This window comes from Rhinolophus hipposideros, assembly GCF_964194185.1.
Source record: "Rhinolophus hipposideros genome assembly, chromosome: 20".
NCBI lineage: Eukaryota > Metazoa > Chordata > Mammalia > Chiroptera > Rhinolophidae > Rhinolophus > Rhinolophus hipposideros.
In genome coordinates, this window is record NC_138066.1 from 16,648,961 (window position 1) to 16,666,846 (window position 17,886).

The 17,886-nt window shown below is 60.3% G+C and overlaps 1 protein-coding gene across 4 annotated transcripts; it reads left to right on the forward strand.

Annotated features, from left to right (window-relative positions):
• The first annotated feature begins 2,415 nt into the window (after window positions 1–2,415).
• GIT1 (GIT ArfGAP 1) lies at window positions 2,416–17,799 on the forward strand. 4 transcript variants are annotated; one of them, XM_081028358.1, is made up of 21 exons: window positions 2,416–2,618; window positions 8,160–8,293; window positions 8,788–8,900; window positions 9,022–9,127; window positions 9,676–9,893; window positions 9,976–10,070; window positions 10,408–10,450; window positions 12,296–12,322; window positions 12,510–12,558; window positions 12,995–13,067; window positions 13,621–13,718; window positions 14,137–14,248; window positions 14,367–14,500; window positions 14,675–14,827; window positions 14,901–15,131; window positions 15,220–15,273; window positions 15,453–15,581; window positions 15,664–15,737; window positions 15,842–16,024; window positions 16,156–16,219; window positions 16,386–17,799. In XM_081028358.1, exons 1-21 carry the CDS (start codon window positions 2,567–2,569, stop codon window positions 16,596–16,598), a joined length of 2,355 nt encoding a protein of 784 aa, XP_080884484.1. In that variant the 5' UTR covers window positions 2,416–2,566; the 3' UTR covers window positions 16,599–17,799. The 4 variants fall into 4 exon arrangements, with proteins under 4 accessions (XP_080884484.1, XP_080884486.1, XP_080884485.1 ...); XM_081028360.1 differs by having other exon boundaries at window positions 15,453–15,539; XM_081028359.1 differs by lacking the exon at window positions 12,296–12,322.
• Window positions 17,800–17,886: the final 87 nt, after the last annotated feature.

Sequence of the window (17,886 nt, forward strand, 5' to 3'; positions counted from 1 at the left end):
TGTGTGGTCTTCTCTCCTTCCTCCTCCACACCCTGCAGTGCCAGGCCGGGGCGGGGAAGGATGAGGAAGGAGTGGACTGCCTCGCCCCTTTCTCCAGCCTGGGAGGAGCCAGCCGGCGTCGCTGGCAGCCCGGGACCGCTGCCCACCTCTACCACGAGGGGTCAGCAAAGTGTCGTGGCTGAAGCTGGAGTTGGGGAGGGGGCTGGAGCTGGGGAGGGACGGCTAAGAGTGGCCGGTGGAATGCCTGTACATTTCCTTATTAAATTGTTGTGTGAACGTTGTGTGTGATTTCTCTTTAACTGTCCTGCTTCCTGAGGTGACGACATCTCCAAAGGGAAATCCTGAAACCCTTTTATCCCTAGCCCCAGGCCCAGAAGTTCGGCTGTAGCGGGGCGGGGGGTTTCCGGAACAAAGTTTGGAGAGTGGATCTGTGTGCCTGGGCCACTCCCAGGTAGTCCTGGGCCAACCGATGGGACCGGGACTATGTGGGACAGGGTGAATCATCCTTTTTCCCCTGAAGTCTTGGAGCTCAAGGAAGGAGGGAACTCAACCTGGATTGGGGGCCTATCCCCTCCCTTGGGCAGCCGGCTCTCTTTTTGCCAGGCAGCCATACATATACTCTAAACCCAGGTCGCTTTTCCTCGGGCCTGCGCGCTCCAGCTGCCACGTGCTCGAGACGCGCCCACACAGCAGAGAAACAAAGACAGCCAAGCGATGGGGCTTCCAGCAGCCGCCTCGACATTTAATAAATGAACTTCCATAGCTGGGGGTCGATGGAGTGAACCAGCGTCCACCGCTGGTGGGCTGTGCGCCGGGTATGGGAGGTCAGGCCACTCCCCCCTTTGCCGAATCTGGGGCCACCCAGCCTATGTACTGACTCCTCCGTGCGGGTGCAGCACTGGGAGGCAGGTATTGCCCACCCCCACCCATACTCCGCGAGGTATCCTTGCTGGCAGAAGCCCTGCCAGCCAGCGGCTGGCTGTGGGGGAAGGGGAGGCCTACAATATTTTTTTAAAGGTGTGATTATAAATATATCCCGTTGATAGCGATTTCAGACAAACTTGTCAATCTCGGCTGCAGCGAAAGGCGATGGAAGCAGCTTTGCATGTATTTTGGGTGATGTGACTCATGAGCATTACTTGTCTACCCCAGGGAAGCAGCCAGTACACCCACAAGTCACTGCTGCTCTGGCACCGCCTGGATAAAATCGACCAACTCCGGCACCCTTGCCCAAGGACTCCCCCCAACCTTCCCCCCCTCTACCACCCCTTATACAGAGCAGGATTCCCTGCCACTTGGGAACTCTCCCTTAATCGTGTCACCACTGCCCTGGCCCCCGGCCTGGCCCTGGGAACCCCTGCTCTCCCCCCTCCCCACAAGCAGAGTGCTCTGGCCTTTTGCTGCTGCAGGGATGGGGGCTGGGTGCACGCGGGGCACACGTGTATGGGGGAGCATGCTCAGTGCCGGGGTGCACCCACGTGCGGCATGCGCCTCTGTTCCCTGTCCCCCTCCACCACCCCGCCGAGTCTCCGTGTGAAGTCCAGGAAGAAAGGCTGCTACAAGAAAAAGTCCCTGTATGTTACACATACATGCCCTGGACACACACTCTGGTGGCCCAGAAACACCATACATGTATACAAGACGGATGACAAGTGGATATTACTGCACACAGGCACAGTGGTCACTCCTCCGGAGGTCTTTAAAAACCGCCTGGATTCTTTCCTCTCTGGATGGAAGCATTGAGAAAGGCCAGAGGTAGAGCGATACACTGCGTGACCTCTCTGGCACCTGGGCGACCATATTGTTGGCGGTGTGCATAGTCAGCAAGGGTGTGACCACACACACACCTGGACACGCAGATGTGGGCACATGCGAGACCAGGACGCACACCTTATCCCAACCAAAGATAAGCGGGTACCCCAAACCACAGCCCCTTGACGAGGAGGGGGGCCTGAATCTCCAGCTCCTTGCTCTCTTCCCTGATTCCCAGGGGCCACAGTCCCAGCGCCCGACCTCCCAGTCCACCCCCCATCTCGAAAGTGAAAGGGCTGTGAGGGAGACTCACACTACCTCCGGGGCAAAGGAGCGCCAGAGCTGGGGCCAGGGCCTCAGGCGACTCTGCCCGCGCCAACCTCGCGGCGGCCGCGGTCCCTTTAAGCGCTCCCGCCCCCTCCCGCCCGCGCTCCCGGCTTCCTTTCTCTGGGAGGCGCGGCCCGCAGGGCCGGTCGGCGGGGCGGGTGTGCGGACTGCCCCTCCCCCGGTGGGCAGGGCCTGCGCCGTTTCCTGCAGGAGCGGCCGGGAGCCGCGCAAGGGGCGGAGAGAGCGAGAGGCGAGCGGCGGCGGGGCGGCGCGGGGCGGCGCGGGGCGGAGGGCGCCCGAGGGCGAGCGGGCGAGCGGGCACGGCGGGTTCCGGGCCAGCCCCGGGGGCGGTCGGTCGGCCGGGCGCGCGGAGCCTACCCGGGGCCTTGCTGGAGCCGGGCCGGGCAACAGGGGCCGCCGCCGCCCGGGCCCGCCGCCCGCGCCCCCCACGCTGGCCCAGAGGGCTGCGGCCGCGTCGCCGCTGAGGATGTCCCGGAAGGGGCCGCGAGCGGAGGTGTGTGCCGACTGCAGCGCCCCGGGTAAGCAGGGCCTGGCCGGGGGCGGGACCGCGTACGGAGGCCGCCGCCCGGCGGGCGCCGGGGCCTGGCGGGAGCGCCGTGCGGGGCCGGAGGGCGGGGTGGGGCTGGGGGCTGCGGCCTCCCGCCTCCGGCCTCGGCCCCCTCCCGGGCCACTGCGGGGCCGCGCGCGTCCTTGGCCGGAGGGCCGGCCTGGGGGCCCCCTGTTCCCTTGCGTCCGCGGACAAGCGAGGAAGGACATTCCCGGCGCCGCCTCCCACCCCTCAGTCTGAGGGAGGCGGGCAGCTAGCTGCTCCCCCCCCCCATCTCGATATCCAAACGGAAGCGCCAGCCTGGGGTGGCAGGAGAGCGGTGGCGGAGGCCGGCAGGGTTTAGGAGGTGGGGGCGAGTGTGGTTTTGTGTCATCTCAGTGCCACCCCCGCGTCTTGCACCTGCTGCTCGCGTGGTCTGCTGGCCCACTGGGGTGGCGGAGGGCAAGGGGCAGAGAGCTGGGCAGATGGGCGGGGGTGGGGGTGGGGGCTTGGATACTGTTTCCTAGCGAGCAGATGAGGGGGTGGTTACTCCTAGAACTCCCTGCCCCTGGCTCCCAAGGCTGGGGCTCCTTGCAGGGCCTGATGTTCAGGACCAGAATGAGCCTGGGTATCTTCCACCGAGGCATCCCCAGGTCACTGGGTGACTGGGAGCAACTAGACTTGGCTTTTCCTGTGCCCCAGGAAGGCCTGCTTGGGAAGGTGGCTTGGCATTGCCCCAGCTTGGGCACAGACCCATCCTGGTCCTCTAGCCCAGTCTGGCCAGAAATGGGTAGGAAGCAGTGCTGAGGGGTGCCTCCATCCCAGGATTCCGTTGGCTTCCTGGCTGTATTTACCGTGGTCTTTCCCTTCTCTTTCCCAGCAGAGTCAGGTCCAGGTTGATGTGAAACCCCCCTGACCTGCTGAGGAAGTGAGGAGCAGTGACCCGAGAGGCTGCTCCCTTCTGATGTGGGAGGACGCTGCCAGTGATGAGGCTCAGCAGCTGGCCTGGGGAAGGAAGCCCTGGCCTTTGTCCATCCTCTCTTTAGAAAAGGAGCTGTCTCCCTGGGAGACCTTTGGGCAGGCTCAGGGGGTCTGTGAACTCCAGGGGACTGTGGGCACGTTAAGTGTGAGAGTGTGGGGTGCTATCTTATGGGCCCATAACTTCCAGCCACACCGTTGACAGGCCCAGGACCACAACAGGTTGAGATCCACAGACGCCCTGGTGGTTCTATGGCTCCAAGCCAGAGGAGGTAGGAACTGTGGGTACCTGGCAGAGGCAGAGTACTCTCGGGGTGGTTATGACCCTGGGACCTCCTCTCCGAGCGCGCCGTGATCTAAAGAGCTGTGAAGAAGCTATCTGGGGGATATGTGTCCTTACCCCTAATTAGCTGGAGACTATGATCCCCTTTGCCCCAATCACAGGCAGGTCTGGGGATGGACGGACTCAAAGGAAAGCTTGCCTTCTATATGTGTGTCCTAGGTTATTCTACACCTCTGCTGGGTGGGCGTAGCATGGTGGGGTGGGCAACTAGGATTGGCAGGGGTATGCTGAGCAGACATCCTATCAGGGGAGCCTGGATTTTAGTGGTGCCTTTATTTCCTTCTTATTCTGTGACCCATGGCAAGACTTTCATCCCTCTGGGCCTCAGTTTCCTCAACTGTGAAGCAAAGAAGTTGGAGTAGAAATGGTTTTTAAGGACCTTCCTAGCTCTAAATCTGTGCTCCTGATTCTGGGCTTGAGGGCCACAGGACAGCATCAACACAGCAATTGTCCTTTCTCCATGTCGTTTGACTGGCTAAAGCCTCTGGGCTCCGGGAGGAGTGGTGTGCCTCTGATGTATTGGACTGCCCAGCTCTATCCCAGCCCTTCCCACAGAGGCATGTGTGCCCTGGGTACCTCCTTTTCCCCTGATCCAGGATACAGGTCAGGAAGAGGCAGATAGTGAGAAGGTGAGGATGGTGAGGTAGGCAGGGTGCTGACAAAGTCTTACTCATCGCCCCACTCCAGCACCTAGCATGGTGTCTGATACAGAGCAGGCACCTCCCAAGTGTTTGGATGCTTGTCAGGATCCCTGCTGGCTATCTGGGGCTACCCCCCCCCCCATATGATATGTGGAGTGAGTGGCATTCTCAGTCTGGGAACTACAGCAGCCCCAGTAAAAAGTTTGAGGGGAACCGAGAATCTGGAGCCCAGACCCAGACCACCTCCCGGGCGTGTGTCCCCCACCCAGCGTCCTAGGCTTCTCACTCCCTCTGGTAGGAACCCTGCAGCCCCAGCCCGAGGAATGGAGTTGTGGCTTTTTTGTAGTTGGTTCATTTGAGGGGTTATGGAGGTGAAAGGTGAGATGCAGCCTGACCCCAAAGGCCCCCATTTGTCCCTCTGCTCCCAGGTCACATGGGGGCACATGGGGGAAGCGTATGTTGTGAGGCAGCTGGGCATGGCTTGGCTGCTATGGCAGCTGGTGCCACCATGGCAGGCACCATCTGTGTCCCTGCCTGCCTTGGGGGTTTAAGAGAAGGGGCAGGGGTCAGTGAACCTGGAGCATGTGTGGGGCCTCCTTCTTTCCCCTCCACTCACCCTGCCACACGGCCCTGGCCCAGCTCTCAAGGGCCCGCTCCTTACCCCTGGGCCGCCATCTTCACCTTTCCACTTCGGCAGGCACAGGGGTGGAGACCAAAGGGCACCTTGGATGAGCAAGGCTGGCCCTTGGCTAGGGACATTTGGGAACCTTCAGGCTCATTCGTCTCTTCATAATGTAGAATGTTGTGGGGGTGGGGGAGTGGTGGGCTTTCTTCCTCTTTTATGGACATAACTTGTGTATGGGAAAGTGCCAGCACCTTACTGTTTAGCCTGATGAGTTTGTACGTGTATATGTAACCGGGTAACCACCACTCCAGTCTAGAGGTGGAACATTTCCATCACTCTGCAGGATTTTCTTGTGCCCCTTCCCAGTCAGCGCCCCCTCGCCCCCAAGGTAACCACCATTCTGACCCCTATCCCTGTGGATTACTCTTGCCTGCTTTCCAGATGGTGGGCGTCTCTTTCTCCCCTAGTGAGGATCTGGCTCCTAGCTCAGGAGAGGCTGCCCTTTATAGTAGACCTACTGTGGCCCAGAGGTCACTAGTGGCTTTGAGGGGTGGCCTGAATTTACCTTCGTAGAGGCCTCCATGGGATTAGCACTGGTTAGCATTATCCCAGGACCGCCCCCCCCAATTGCCTGCACTTACCAGACCCCCCCCACTGGTAGAGGCGACCCCAGGAGGGTCGGCAGGACATTGAGCAGGTCACCACCTCCCCTCGCCCTTCTGTTCCCCTAGCCCTTCTGCCCCAGATTTGGTCCAGGGAGGCTCTTGGCAACAGGGTCCCTTTAACCTTAAACTTCAATAGCCATCAGAAACTCTTCTTGGCCCTTCTGCTTAGGAACTGGCCTAAGTGGGGCTTTGGGGCCCCTGCTTGGGTATGCTCAAGGCCTCTTGAGCATAGGGAAGAAGTAGTCGGGTGCCGGTGGGCTTTTCATCTATCATCCAGACCTGAGCTGGCAACAACGTCAGGCTCCTGTGCCCAACCTTCCTATTTGAGGTCATTGTGGAGGGGTGGGCAAACCCCTCCCCCAGCGTAGGAGAGTGCTAAGCAAAGCTTTGGGCTGCATTCTCCGGGTCTTGGTCTCTTGGGCACTGCCATCTTCAGGGACTTGCCATGTCTGGTCTGGCCCTGGATGTCTGGCCAGTCCTCCCTGGCCTGGCTTCTGTGGTAGGACCACGGGTCTGGGGTGGGGGTGGAGACTTTAGGGCAGCCCATTTACGATCCTGGCCTGGGCGGCTCCCCACTTACAGGAAACCCCACCATTTCAACAAGAGGAATTTAGGCTGCGTCATTTCCAGCTTCCTGCCTGGGCTGCCGGAGGTGGCTAGAGGGCAGACCCCTGACCCAGTGGTGTTTGGGAGTGGGGGGAGGGCGCTTTCCACGCCTGGGGTGCCTCACTGCTTGGGTAAAGCCAACACTAAAGTGTGCATTCAGGCTCTTCATTGGCACAGATGGTGGGTCCCTTCCTCTCAGGCCCCTGGAATCAACCCCCCGGGAAGATATAGCAAACACCTTGTGTATCCCTTTGTTGCCCTGTTTTGGGGATCCCTAAAAAATCACTGACCCAAGGAACTGAGCTCCTTCTTTCACTTCCTGTTTCCAAGCCATGAGGGGACACCTGCTGTGGGCAGAGCTCATGCTGCTGCTCCCTGACTCAGAGTCTCCACACACTTCTCCTGGGAACTCTGATGGAAGTCCTTGCAGGGAAGGGTCTGAGAATCACCTTCTGGTTGGAGAGGCTTTCATTACCCCTGAGCCCTATGGGGCAAAGCAGAGAGCCAGCACACCCCCACCCCCAGGACAGGGCTTCCTGAGACAGGAGGGGGGGGGCCTAGGCAGAGCAGAGTGTCCTGGGAGAGAGGCTCCCTGCCCCCACTCTCCAGTGGCACACAATGGCTGCTTTCTCCCCATGACCTTTCCGAAGCCTGAGCTGTGGGCGGCTGTCTCCTCCCCCTCTCCCAAGGGGCCTGGGATGGGTGGCATCTCCCCTACCCTTGCAAAGGACCCCAGGAGCTCCCACCCTGCCCTGCCTCCTCTTCATGTTTCCAAAGTTCACTTCTCCTTAAGGAGTGGAGAGTGACTGCCAGAGCCCTCGCCCACTGGGGGCTGCCCCCTTCAGAGCAGAGGCAGAGGGACCGCAGTGGTTGTAGACATGGCATGGTCTCTGGCATCTAAGTGCCCGGGTCCGCATCCCAGCCATCCCACTCATTGGCTGTGTGACCTTGAGCAAGTGCTCTAACCTCCTGGTTGGTGAAACAGGGGTATAGCGTTTTCTGCCTTGCCTAACAGTTTTGAGAGGCAGCATCCATGCAGTGCTCAGTGGTACACAGAGGGTGCTCAGTCAGTGTTAGCTCCTTTGCTCTTTCCACCCTGCATAAGAGGGGCTCCACCTCAGCCCATCAGTGATGGTGACAGGAGGCTTGGGCATGAAAAGGCCTCTTGCTTGCCAGGATGAGGGCAGAGTCGGGAGCCCCAGTAGGGGTATGATGGGCCAGGCAGTTGGGCCAGTGGCTCCTGCACCCAGAAGTCTGGGTGCAGGAGAGATGTGGCACTGACCCAAATACAGGAGGAGTGAGGGGTGTGTGGCGTGTAAGCATCAGGGTTGCATGCCCTAGGGGATTTCTGCCTCCCCAGGGAAGGGCTGGGACAGCACTTGTTCCCTGGGGAAAAGCTGTGGATTGGTAGTGGTGGCTGCAGGACAGAAAACCAGGCCTGCTGAGTACGCCCTGGGGAACCACACCTCCTCACAGGGGCAAAGATGTGTCGGAAAGGGCTCGGCTCTGGCAGTCGCCAGCTTGGAGCCTTTGAGGAAATGCCTCCCGCTGCCTTAGCTCATCAGGACCTCAGGGGGACCGAGGGAGTGACTGTGTGCGGAACACTAGACACAGCGCTGACCCCGTGCAGGTGTCCCTGTCTGGCTACAGCTGACCCTTGCCCCCACCCCCGCAGACCCTGGCTGGGCCTCCATCAGCAGGGGCGTGCTGGTGTGTGACGAGTGCTGCAGCGTGCACCGGAGCCTGGGACGCCACATCTCCATTGTGAAGCACCTTCGCCACAGCGCCTGGCCTCCTACCCTGCTGCAGGTACGGGGCCTGGCGGGGGGTCCTCCTTCCCACAGCCTGCTGAGCACAGGTACATTTTCCCCAGACCCACATACACACCTGTCTGGATTCTGCAGCACCAGTTCTGCTTATCGAAAGTGGCCCACGAGGCACTGCCACCCCACGCAGCGCCCACCTGGGGCTGAACCTATCCCTCTTTCCACCCATCCACTCACCTGTGCAGAGGAGGCATCCAGGACTGGAATCCAACAGATCTGGGCTCTCACCCCAGCTCTGCCACTTGCTAGCTTGGCTGTGTAACGTTGAGCAGGTCACTTAACCTCTCTGAGCCTTGGCATGCTGGCCGTGTGACCTGAAGTGCTAAACAGGACCCACGTCCTTGGGTGGCCTGACTGGATGCAGGTGCAGTGGTATCAGGCACACAGTAGGCCCTACGGTACTGTTTGCAGCCACACTGGCTGCAGCTGGTGCCCAGCTCGCAGTGGGCTCTCTGACTTGGCATCTCCTCCCCGCAGATGGTGCACACGCTCGCCAGCAATGGGGCCAACTCCATCTGGGAGCATTCTCTGCTGGACCCTGCACAAGTGCAGAGCGGCCGGCGCAAAGCCAACCCTCAAGACAAAGTCCAGTGAGTGGGGCTAGAGGGGTGGTGGCAGGGGCTGCGTGGTCTGGGACGTGGGCCGGGGAGGTGGCTGGGTGACTAGCCTCTCTTGCTCGGCTCCCCATTTCCTCCTGTGTGCCCCACGCAGCCCCATCAAGTCCGAGTTCATCAGGGCCAAGTACCAGATGCTGGCATTTGTGCACAAGCTTCCCTGCCGGGATGATGACGGGGTCACCGCCAAAGACCTCAGCAAGGTTTGGGGGGGCCCCACAACGGATGGGTGGGCCTCTCCTCTCCTTCTGACCTGCAGTGCCCTGTAGACCTCTCCTATGTCACTGCCGAGCCCCAGGCCCCAAAGGCAGCCAAGTCAGGCAAGAGCAGTGGGCACGGCGGAGGGACCAGAATGTGTGGGCAGGCTGCAGGTGGTCCAGGCCCCTCGGCTCCCAAGTAGACATACCAGGCTAAATTCCTCAGCTGCCACCCAAAAGCTGGGACCACTTGAGACAGTTTCTTAGCCTCTCAGAGCCTCGGTTTCCTCATCTGTAAAATGGGAAAGAAATAACAGCGTTTACTTCATAGATAATGTCTGGTCCAAGCAGGGCACGCAGCACGTGGTAGATGTGACTGACAACAGCTATTATAAATTGGTATTAACTCCTAGTGGGAAGCTCTCTGTCCTCCCTGACAACCCAACTTCAGCTGGGCCCTTGGAGCTGGTAACAGGAGCCCCAGGCCCTGCCTGGACTGGAAGAGGGGAGGGGCCTCATGCACACACGTTTGTTGCACACTCCGCTCCTTGCAGCAACTGCACTCGAGCGTGCGGACGGGCAACTTGGAGACATGTCTGCGCCTGCTGTCCCTGGGTGCCCAGGCCAACTTCTTCCACCCAGAGAAGGGCACCACGCCTCTACACGTGGCTGCCAAGGCGGGGCAGACGCTGCAGGCTGAGCTTCTTGTAGTGTATGGGGCCGACCCTGGCTCCCCTGACGTTAATGGCCGTACCCCCATTGACTACGCCAGGTGAGGGTCCGGGAAGCGTGAAGCTTGGGTGGGCGGGGGGAGTGAGCTCCTGCTGCAGGCTGAGCCATGCCCCTCCCCACAGGCAGGCGGGGCACCATGAGCTGGCCGAAAGGCTAGTCGAGTGTCAATATGAGCTCACTGACCGGTTGGCCTTCTATCTCTGTGGACGAAAGCCTGGTGAGCAGAGTTCGGGGCTGGCCTGGCTGTACCAGGCAGGTGGGACTCAGACACACCCCAGCAGCAGGTGCCATGGTGACAAAGCCAGCTGGGGAACAGCGTTGCTAGGCAACTGGCTCCTGTGATATTGCTGCAGGCTCTGGGCTGCAGCACATTGGGGTAGGAAATGGGGGTGGGCATAACTTCCAGCCAGCTCTCAGGGCTCTTGGGGGTGGCCTGCCCTCTTCCCTTTTCCCTGACACTTCTGGGTGCCAAGCCTTGCTCATGGCAGTGAGGTGGGCTCCCAGCTGCTAAGGCCACCCAGCACCAGTGACTTGGCATTTTTATTTTTGTTCAGATCACAAGAATGGGCATTACATCATCCCACAGATGGCCGACAGGTGAGTACCCACCTGACATCCTTTCCCAGAGGTTGTTAGAGGCCGTGTGGGTGCCTGACCCTCAGAGCTCCACCTCTCCCACTCGCCAGGCTTTAGGGGCCTGGGACCCCTCCCCATCCCCACTTCGCCCCTCTAGGGGCTGGAGGCACAAGCATTTCAGTCCAGTCCTCACTCCCTAATGCTGGGCCTGGGCCCCGCAGCAGGTAAGATGCATCACTCAGCACTTGTCCAGCGTAGCCTGAGCCCCGTCCTGTCAAGCACATAGAGCTGGAGTACAAGGAGCACCCCCAGGAGCAGGGGGTCACTGGGTTCTGTTCCCAGGGGCGCTGACCCCACTGTGAAATAAACCTCTGCTCCTCAGTGAAAAGGTGGTGGGCTCCAGGGATTTGACTAACTTTGGGACTACTGGCCAGGCCTCTGTGGTGTGCTCAGAAGTTCGGCAGGGGTTGGGGGCAGGGCATGGCACTGTCCAGGTGTTTCTCCCTCTGATCTGAGAGGCCTGAGGGGCCCGAGCTGTGGGGGACATTCTGCCAACCCCTCATCCAGCTCACAAGATGGATGCTGGCTCCCCCTGGTGGCTGCCTTGGATGGCCAAAGCTTCATGCCAAGCTGTGGCTTCTGGCCCGGATCTGGAGAGAGGAGGGAGGTTCCATCCCTCTCCAAAGCCCAGTGTGGCAGGTGGGGTGGTCAGGCCTGGGCGCCTCGGATCCCTGAACCCAGACATCCAGTTCTGAAACCCCAAGACTCCCCCCTACTTCTCTGGTCTGATTCTGCCTTGTGTGTGTGCCTGAATGTGTGTGTTGAGGGGCAGGGGGGTGCTATAAACACATATGGGCGTGTAATCAATGAAATGTTAACTGAGCACGTTCCCACTACCAGCTGCTGTTCCTGGCACTGGGACACAGAGGTAACTCAGACATGGTCCCTGCCCTTAAGGAGCCCACAGCCTAGAGAGGGAGGCAGCTTAGTCAAACAGTTGCAGTTCAGTGTGGGGAGTACAGCAAGAGAGACGAAGGCATAGGTGTTAGAAATACTGTGGCAGGAACTGCAGGCAGACCATGAGGCTGAAGCATATTGTGAAAGGCAGGAAATCCCAGGAGCAAGACTGGAATAGAGACCGGGCGAGAGAGTGGCCAGTGCTGTGAGCCCTGGCAAGGGCTGTGACCATCCCGACGGCAGATGGGTTCCAGGCCTGGATGTGTGGAGTCAGCTCTGCTGCTTACTGGCTGTGTGACTTCAGGCAGGCTACTTAACCTCTCTGAGCCTCAGTTACCTTTGCTAGAAATGAGGGCAACAGTACTTATCTTTCTGGGCTGTTGAGAGGATTAAATAAGATAATGCATACACAGCATTTAGCACATTTTTAAAGTGAGCTTTTGGTTGAAGTATGCCATACAGGCCTGTTATTATTGAGATGTTTTTACGACCAGGGGTCAAAAAGATCCAGGTGTGTCAAAAAGATCACCCTGGGTTGCTGGGTGGGAAAAGGATTGTAAGGGCAAGACCGGAAGCGGGATGCTGGATTAAGAAATTACTGCAAAAGCCCAGGCAGGAGGAGATGATGGCAGAACCTGGGGAAAGCCTGTTACAGGCTAGAGGTTGGGGGAGGTTTCAGGTGGTTCCCAGGAGTTGATGTTGGTGCTGGGTGAGTGGGTCACCGAGAGAAGGAGCGAGCCGTCCAGGAACAGGTTGGGGGGGTGGATGAGTTCAGTCTTGTACACTCTGGGTCCGGTGTGCACACGGAGATGGGTCTGAGCTTGACGTGGAAAGGCGTGTGCTGCCCTGCTCCTGGGTAATTGCTGCCTCTATCCTGTTCTTCCCTCCGCTGCCTTTCTCTGGACTTAGATCTCGGCAAAAGTGCATGTCTCAGAGGTATCTGCCATCTGCCATGGGAGCAGGCTCTGGAGGTTGGGTGGGGCAGGGTGGCTCTTGGTGTGCAGCGTCTGGGGTCTTGTCTCGCTGGGATCCCTGCATGTTGGGGAGGCCATTGGCAAGGGCCTGGCTGCCTCTCATGTTTGGCCTCTTCCTTCTTCCCCATTCCCATCTCCCTCATCCACAGCCTAGACCTGTCCGAGTTGGCCAAAGCTGCCAAGAAGAAGCTGCAGGCGGTGAGTCTGCTCAGACAGGCCCCTAATACTTGGAGCTGCTCCCATTTCTAATCCCCCCCATCCCTGCGATTGTTCCCCCTTTCTCTGACCTGGTACCCTTTTCCAAATCTTTGGCCTGCCCTCACTCTAGCCTCCCCGGTCTCCTTTTCCACCTCCCCACCCCTTGTCTTTGACCCTGGTTCTGCCTTCCAAAGGCTCCCAGAGCCCTAGCTCTACCTCTGACCTACAAGGGCACTAGCTGTTCACTCCCACTGGAGTCTGGCAGACAGACCCCTACCCCACTTTCCAGTTCTGGGACTGTGGGGGCTGGGTGGTACAAGGGACACAAGCGGTTTCCCCCATCTGATGACATCCTGGTGAGCTGGCCCTCCCTGTCAGCGCTGAGTGCCAGGGCCAGCTGACGTGACAAAGCCTGTGTCCCACTCTGTGCCTCCAGCTCAGCAACCGGCTTTTTGAGGAACTTGCCATGGACGTGTATGACGAGGTGGATCGAAGAGAAAATGATGCTGGTGAGCAGGGAAGGTCTCAGAGGCCTTGGGCAGATAGATGGGACAGAGCACCTACCTTCTGGGGAGGGGCTGGGATCGCGTGCGGCTCTAAGAAGGGGTGTCCGGGGTTGGTCTGCACAGCAGGCGGCATGTACATCCCTGCCAGCTGCGAGCCCGCCTGGGCAGCTTCCCCGGCCCAGCAGAGTGTGCTGAGCTGGAGGCAGCCAGCCTGCGCCTCCCACCCCACCCCCAGACTAGGGCTCATCTCTGTTCTGGCTTCCTCCCACTTTGGCTCTCTCCCCAGTCCTGCTCCACCCCCCTACATCACTCCTTCCTGGCCACAGCCAGATTCCAGCCCAAACTCTAGGCTGGGCCTGGCGAGAAGTTGCCTCATTCTGCCCGTCAGTCCCCAGCTGGCCTTGCCCAGCCTTGCTTCGCCTGTCTGAAGACCACTCCTGTTTTGAACACCAAGCTTGGTGGGCGTGGGGAGGAGCCAGGAGCACTGCTGAGTCCTCCTCCCTCCCCTCCCGGTCCTGACCACCTTTGGACATCTGCTCCTTGCTCCTCCCCCCAGTGTGGCTGGCTACCCAAAACCACAGCACCCTGGTGACAGAGCGCAGTGCTGTGCCCTTCCTGCCTGTTAACCCCGAATACTCGGCCACACGGAATCAGGTAAGGGGGCTGGGCGGGGGCCTGGGGCAGTCGCTTCCCTTCCTGGGGTTGCCAGCTCTGTGGGCCCTGCCCTTCCTCTCCTCACTGGCTGTTGTCTGGGCCTGGGCCCGGGCCCGGGCCTGTTCTTCTCCACCCCTGGCCGAGGCCTCCCTCCAGGCCTGGCTGGCATTGGGATATGGGAGTGGGGAAGAGGCTGTTCTTTGGAGCACTTGTTGAGCAGCCTCCGGTGTGGGGGGCAGGGGAGAGGAGGAGTGGGGTTCCAGCATCTTTGTGAGAGCTCAGAGTCTCCTTGAATGTATGCCATGCCTCACGCCCTGTCCTGGCCAGGTGAGCCAGGCTGAGACGTTTTCGCTGTGGTTAAAGCAGGTAGCAGATAGCAGGGGTCCCTTCACGCCGCCGGGCCCTTTCTACCTCGCAGGGGCGGCAGAAGTTGGCGCGTTTTAATGCCCGAGAGTTTGCCACCTTGATCATCGACATTCTCAGTGAGGCCAAGCGGAGGCAGCAGGGCAAGAGCCTGAGCAGCCCCACAGGTGGGAAGGGCGCAGGTGGGCTGTGGGCGCTGGGCCCCGTTCTAGGATAGTCTCTTTCGGGGATGGCCCGATAGACGGCTTGTGCGCTGAGCCCTGAGTGACAGGCCTGTGCCCTCAGACAACCTCGAGCTGTCTGCGCGGAGCCAGAGTGACCTCGACGACCAGCACGACTACGACAGCGTGGCCTCGGACGAGGACACGGACCAGGAGCCCCTGCGCACTGCCGGCACCACGCGGAACAACCGAGCCCGGGTCTGAGCGCTGCCCCGCCCCCGCCCTCCCCCGGCCTCCACCAAGACCCGGCTCTGTCCACCTGTCCCCCGGGGCCTGCTGGACAAGTGGGCTGCTCACAGCCTTGAGAGCACACCTCTGAGGGCGTTTGTCCCGTGCCCCTGGTGGCTGACCCGCTTATGTCTCCCTCTGCAGAGCATGGACTCCTCGGACCTGTCCGACGGGGCCGTGACGCTGCAGGAGTACCTAGAGCTGAAGAAGGCCCTGGCCACCTCCGAGGCAAAGGTGCAGCAGCTCATGAAGGTCAACAGCAGCTTGAGCGATGAGCTCCGGAGGTTGCAGAGGGAGGTGAGGGCTGCAGCCTTACGGGGGTGGGTGCTGCCCAGACCCTCTGGAGTTTCTGACAGCACTCCATTCTCAGATCCACAAGCTGCAGGCGGAGAACTTGCAGATCCGGCAGCCGCCAGGGCCAGTGCCCACACCCCCACTCCCGAGCGACCGGGCAGAGCACGTGTCCATGGGGCCTGGTGGGAGTGCCCACCGCAGGGACCGCCAGGCCTTCTCCATGTATGAACCAGGTTCTGCCCTGAAGCCCTTTGGGGGCCCACCTGGGGACGAGCTTGCCACCCGGCTCCAGCCTTTCCACAGCACTGTGAGTTGCTGACTGGTCTTAAAGGGTTGGGGAAACGGGCTGGGGCCACCACAGGGCCCTCCATGACACCCACTGTGCTAACCCCCAGGAACTGGAGGATGACGCCATGTATTCTATGCATGTCCCTGCCGGCCTTTACCGGGTAAGCAGGGCCTGGGGCAGGTGGGTCTGTTTCTGCAAATAGGTTCTGAGCCCCAGCGAGTACCAAGCTTTCTGCTGGATGCTGGGTACAGGGATGTGTGTACACACCTCAGTGTGAGGAAGCTGGAAAGGGGATGGCAGGGAGGAGGAGAGACTGACTGCAGCACTCCTGGGTTTCAGATCCGGAAGGGGGTGTCGGCCTCAGCTGTGCCCTTTACTCCCTCCTCCCCGCTGCTGTCCTGCTCCCAGGAAGGAAGCCGCCATACGGTACCATCCCATCCCCTATGCACAAGGGACAGGCTGAATGGGGTGTGTGCATGGGAGGTGATGGAGGGCTGTGTGGGTCTATGAGTGTGCACCTCACCCACCACCCCTCCCCTGCACCCTCCAGAGCAAGCTTTCCCGGCACGGCAGTGGTGCCGACAGCGATTATGAGAACACACAAAGTGGGGACCCACTGCTCGGGTGAGGCACCTGGCGGGAGAGAGGTCGGGCGGGCCCCGGGTTGTCTGAGGGCGCAGGCAAGAGGCCTGACGGCTGGGATGTCTCTTTCTAACCCTGGGCCTCAGGATGGAAGGGAAGAGGTTTCTAGAGCTGGCCAAGGAGGAGGACTTCCACCCCGAGCTGGAAAGCCTGGACGGAGACCTGGACCCTGGGCTTCCCAGCACGGAGGACGTCATCCTGAAGACGGAGCAGGTTACCAAGAACATTCAGGAATTGTTGCGGGCTGCCCAGGAATTCAAACATGACAGGTATGGGGGTGGGGTGCAGGCTTTTATGGCCTCTGGGTGTTGCAGAGGGCTAGAGAGGGGCCAGTGTTCCCCTATCCCTGGGCACCTTCTCTAAAAGCCCCTCTAATTTATACTTTCCCCTCCCTCCATAGCTTTGTGCCCTGCTCAGAGAAGATCCATTTGGCTGTGACTGAGATGGCCTCTCTCTTCCCAAAGGTACAGGAGCCAGCGAGAGGAGCGGGATTAGGGGGGCCTCAGGGTGTTGTAGGGGTAGAGAGACTGACCGCTGCCTGGGTGGAGACGCAGATACATTGGGCCACGATTGTGGCTCATGGTTTGAAGTCCGAGGCCCGACTCCCTCCTCCCTGCTCCCTGCTTCCAGAGGCCAGCCTTGGAGCCAGTGCGCAGCTCTCTGCGGCTGCTCAACGCCAGCGCCTACCGGCTGCAGAGCGAGTGCCGTAAGACAGTGCCCCCCGAGCCGGGCGCCCCAGTGGACTTCCAGCTGCTGACGCAGCAGGTGATCCAGTGCGCCTATGACATCGCCAAGGCTGCTAAGCAGCTGGTCACCATCACCACCCGAGAGAAGAAGCAGTGACCACTCCCCGGCACCCTCACCTACACCCTGGGACCTCACTGGCCATGGGAGCTGGGCCACTCCAAATACTAATCCCCACCCCAACAGAGCCTCTGGCTCAAGTGCCCTTAGTGCTGCCACTGTCCCCTGGCAGCCAGGTGCCCTGGTGCCCACCCCCCTCAAGCCCCCAAGGACGGGGAGGTGGGTGGCAGGAGCTTCTGCCCCCCACATTCCATGCACCTCCCCCTGTACATAGCATCCCTTCCCTTCTAGCGGGCAGGGGCCTGTAAGGCATCACTCCTGGCCCCCGGCCCTCTGGGGCACCTTCAGCAAAGGGTCAGGTGGGGACACTCTGAGTGGGGCGGTTCCCCTCCATGCACCCCACCCCCATGAGCCAATTCAGCCCTATTGGGGGCTGAGTGGGGGCATCCCCTCCTTTGTACATAATCTCTGTGGATGTCCCCGCCCTGTAGCCACCAGCCCCCATGCTGCTCTCTTTTAATGCCAAAAGGCCCCCGCCTAGGGCACAGGCTCCAACCTGTGTTCCCGGGGTCCCCAGCAGCAAACACTGGAAAACCTTTTTTTCCCCCTCCCTCTCCTCTCCCACCCCTTAATTTTAACGTCGTGGTAACTGAGTGTCCCTGCGCGCCTGCGTGTGAGTGTGCGGGGCGGCAGTGCCGTCCCGGAGGCCTGGCCCGTCGGGAGTTTTGTGAGGGGTGAGCGGACCAGAGCAGCAGGACCAGCGTTGGGGTTCAGCCTCCCTCTCTCCCATCCTGGCGCCAGGGACTGCCTGGGTAACCAGCTCGGGTCCTGCCCACTGTCTCCCCTCATTACTCCCACCACTTGTACCCCTTCTCTATGAACTTAAAGTGAAAACCACTTCCCTCCATCTCTCCTCCTCCCTTGTGGAGGCGGAGTGTGCTGGCTAGGGCAGAGAACTGAGCATCTGAGCCTGGGGCTGGCTCCCCAGGGTCCCCAATTCAGCTAGAGGCCCCTCCCTTATAACCTCTGAGAGGCCAGCACCTGTGCCTGCGGTATCTGTGTACCTGGAACCTGGGCTGCAGCCTGGGAAGGCTGGAGAGGCAGATGGTAGCACCCACCAGCTCTTCTCCCCATCCCGCCTCTGTCCTAGGGGGCCAGGCTCTACCTGTGTGGTGGTGGTGGGCTGACTGTCAAGATGTGTGTCATGTACATTTGTATCAAAAATAAATAAGTGACCATGTGCTGTTTCTGATGCTTCGAGAATTGAGGGGAGGGCCTGGGGAGTGGCCGAAATGAATGGAAGACAACCGGGGCGAGTGAAGCACGG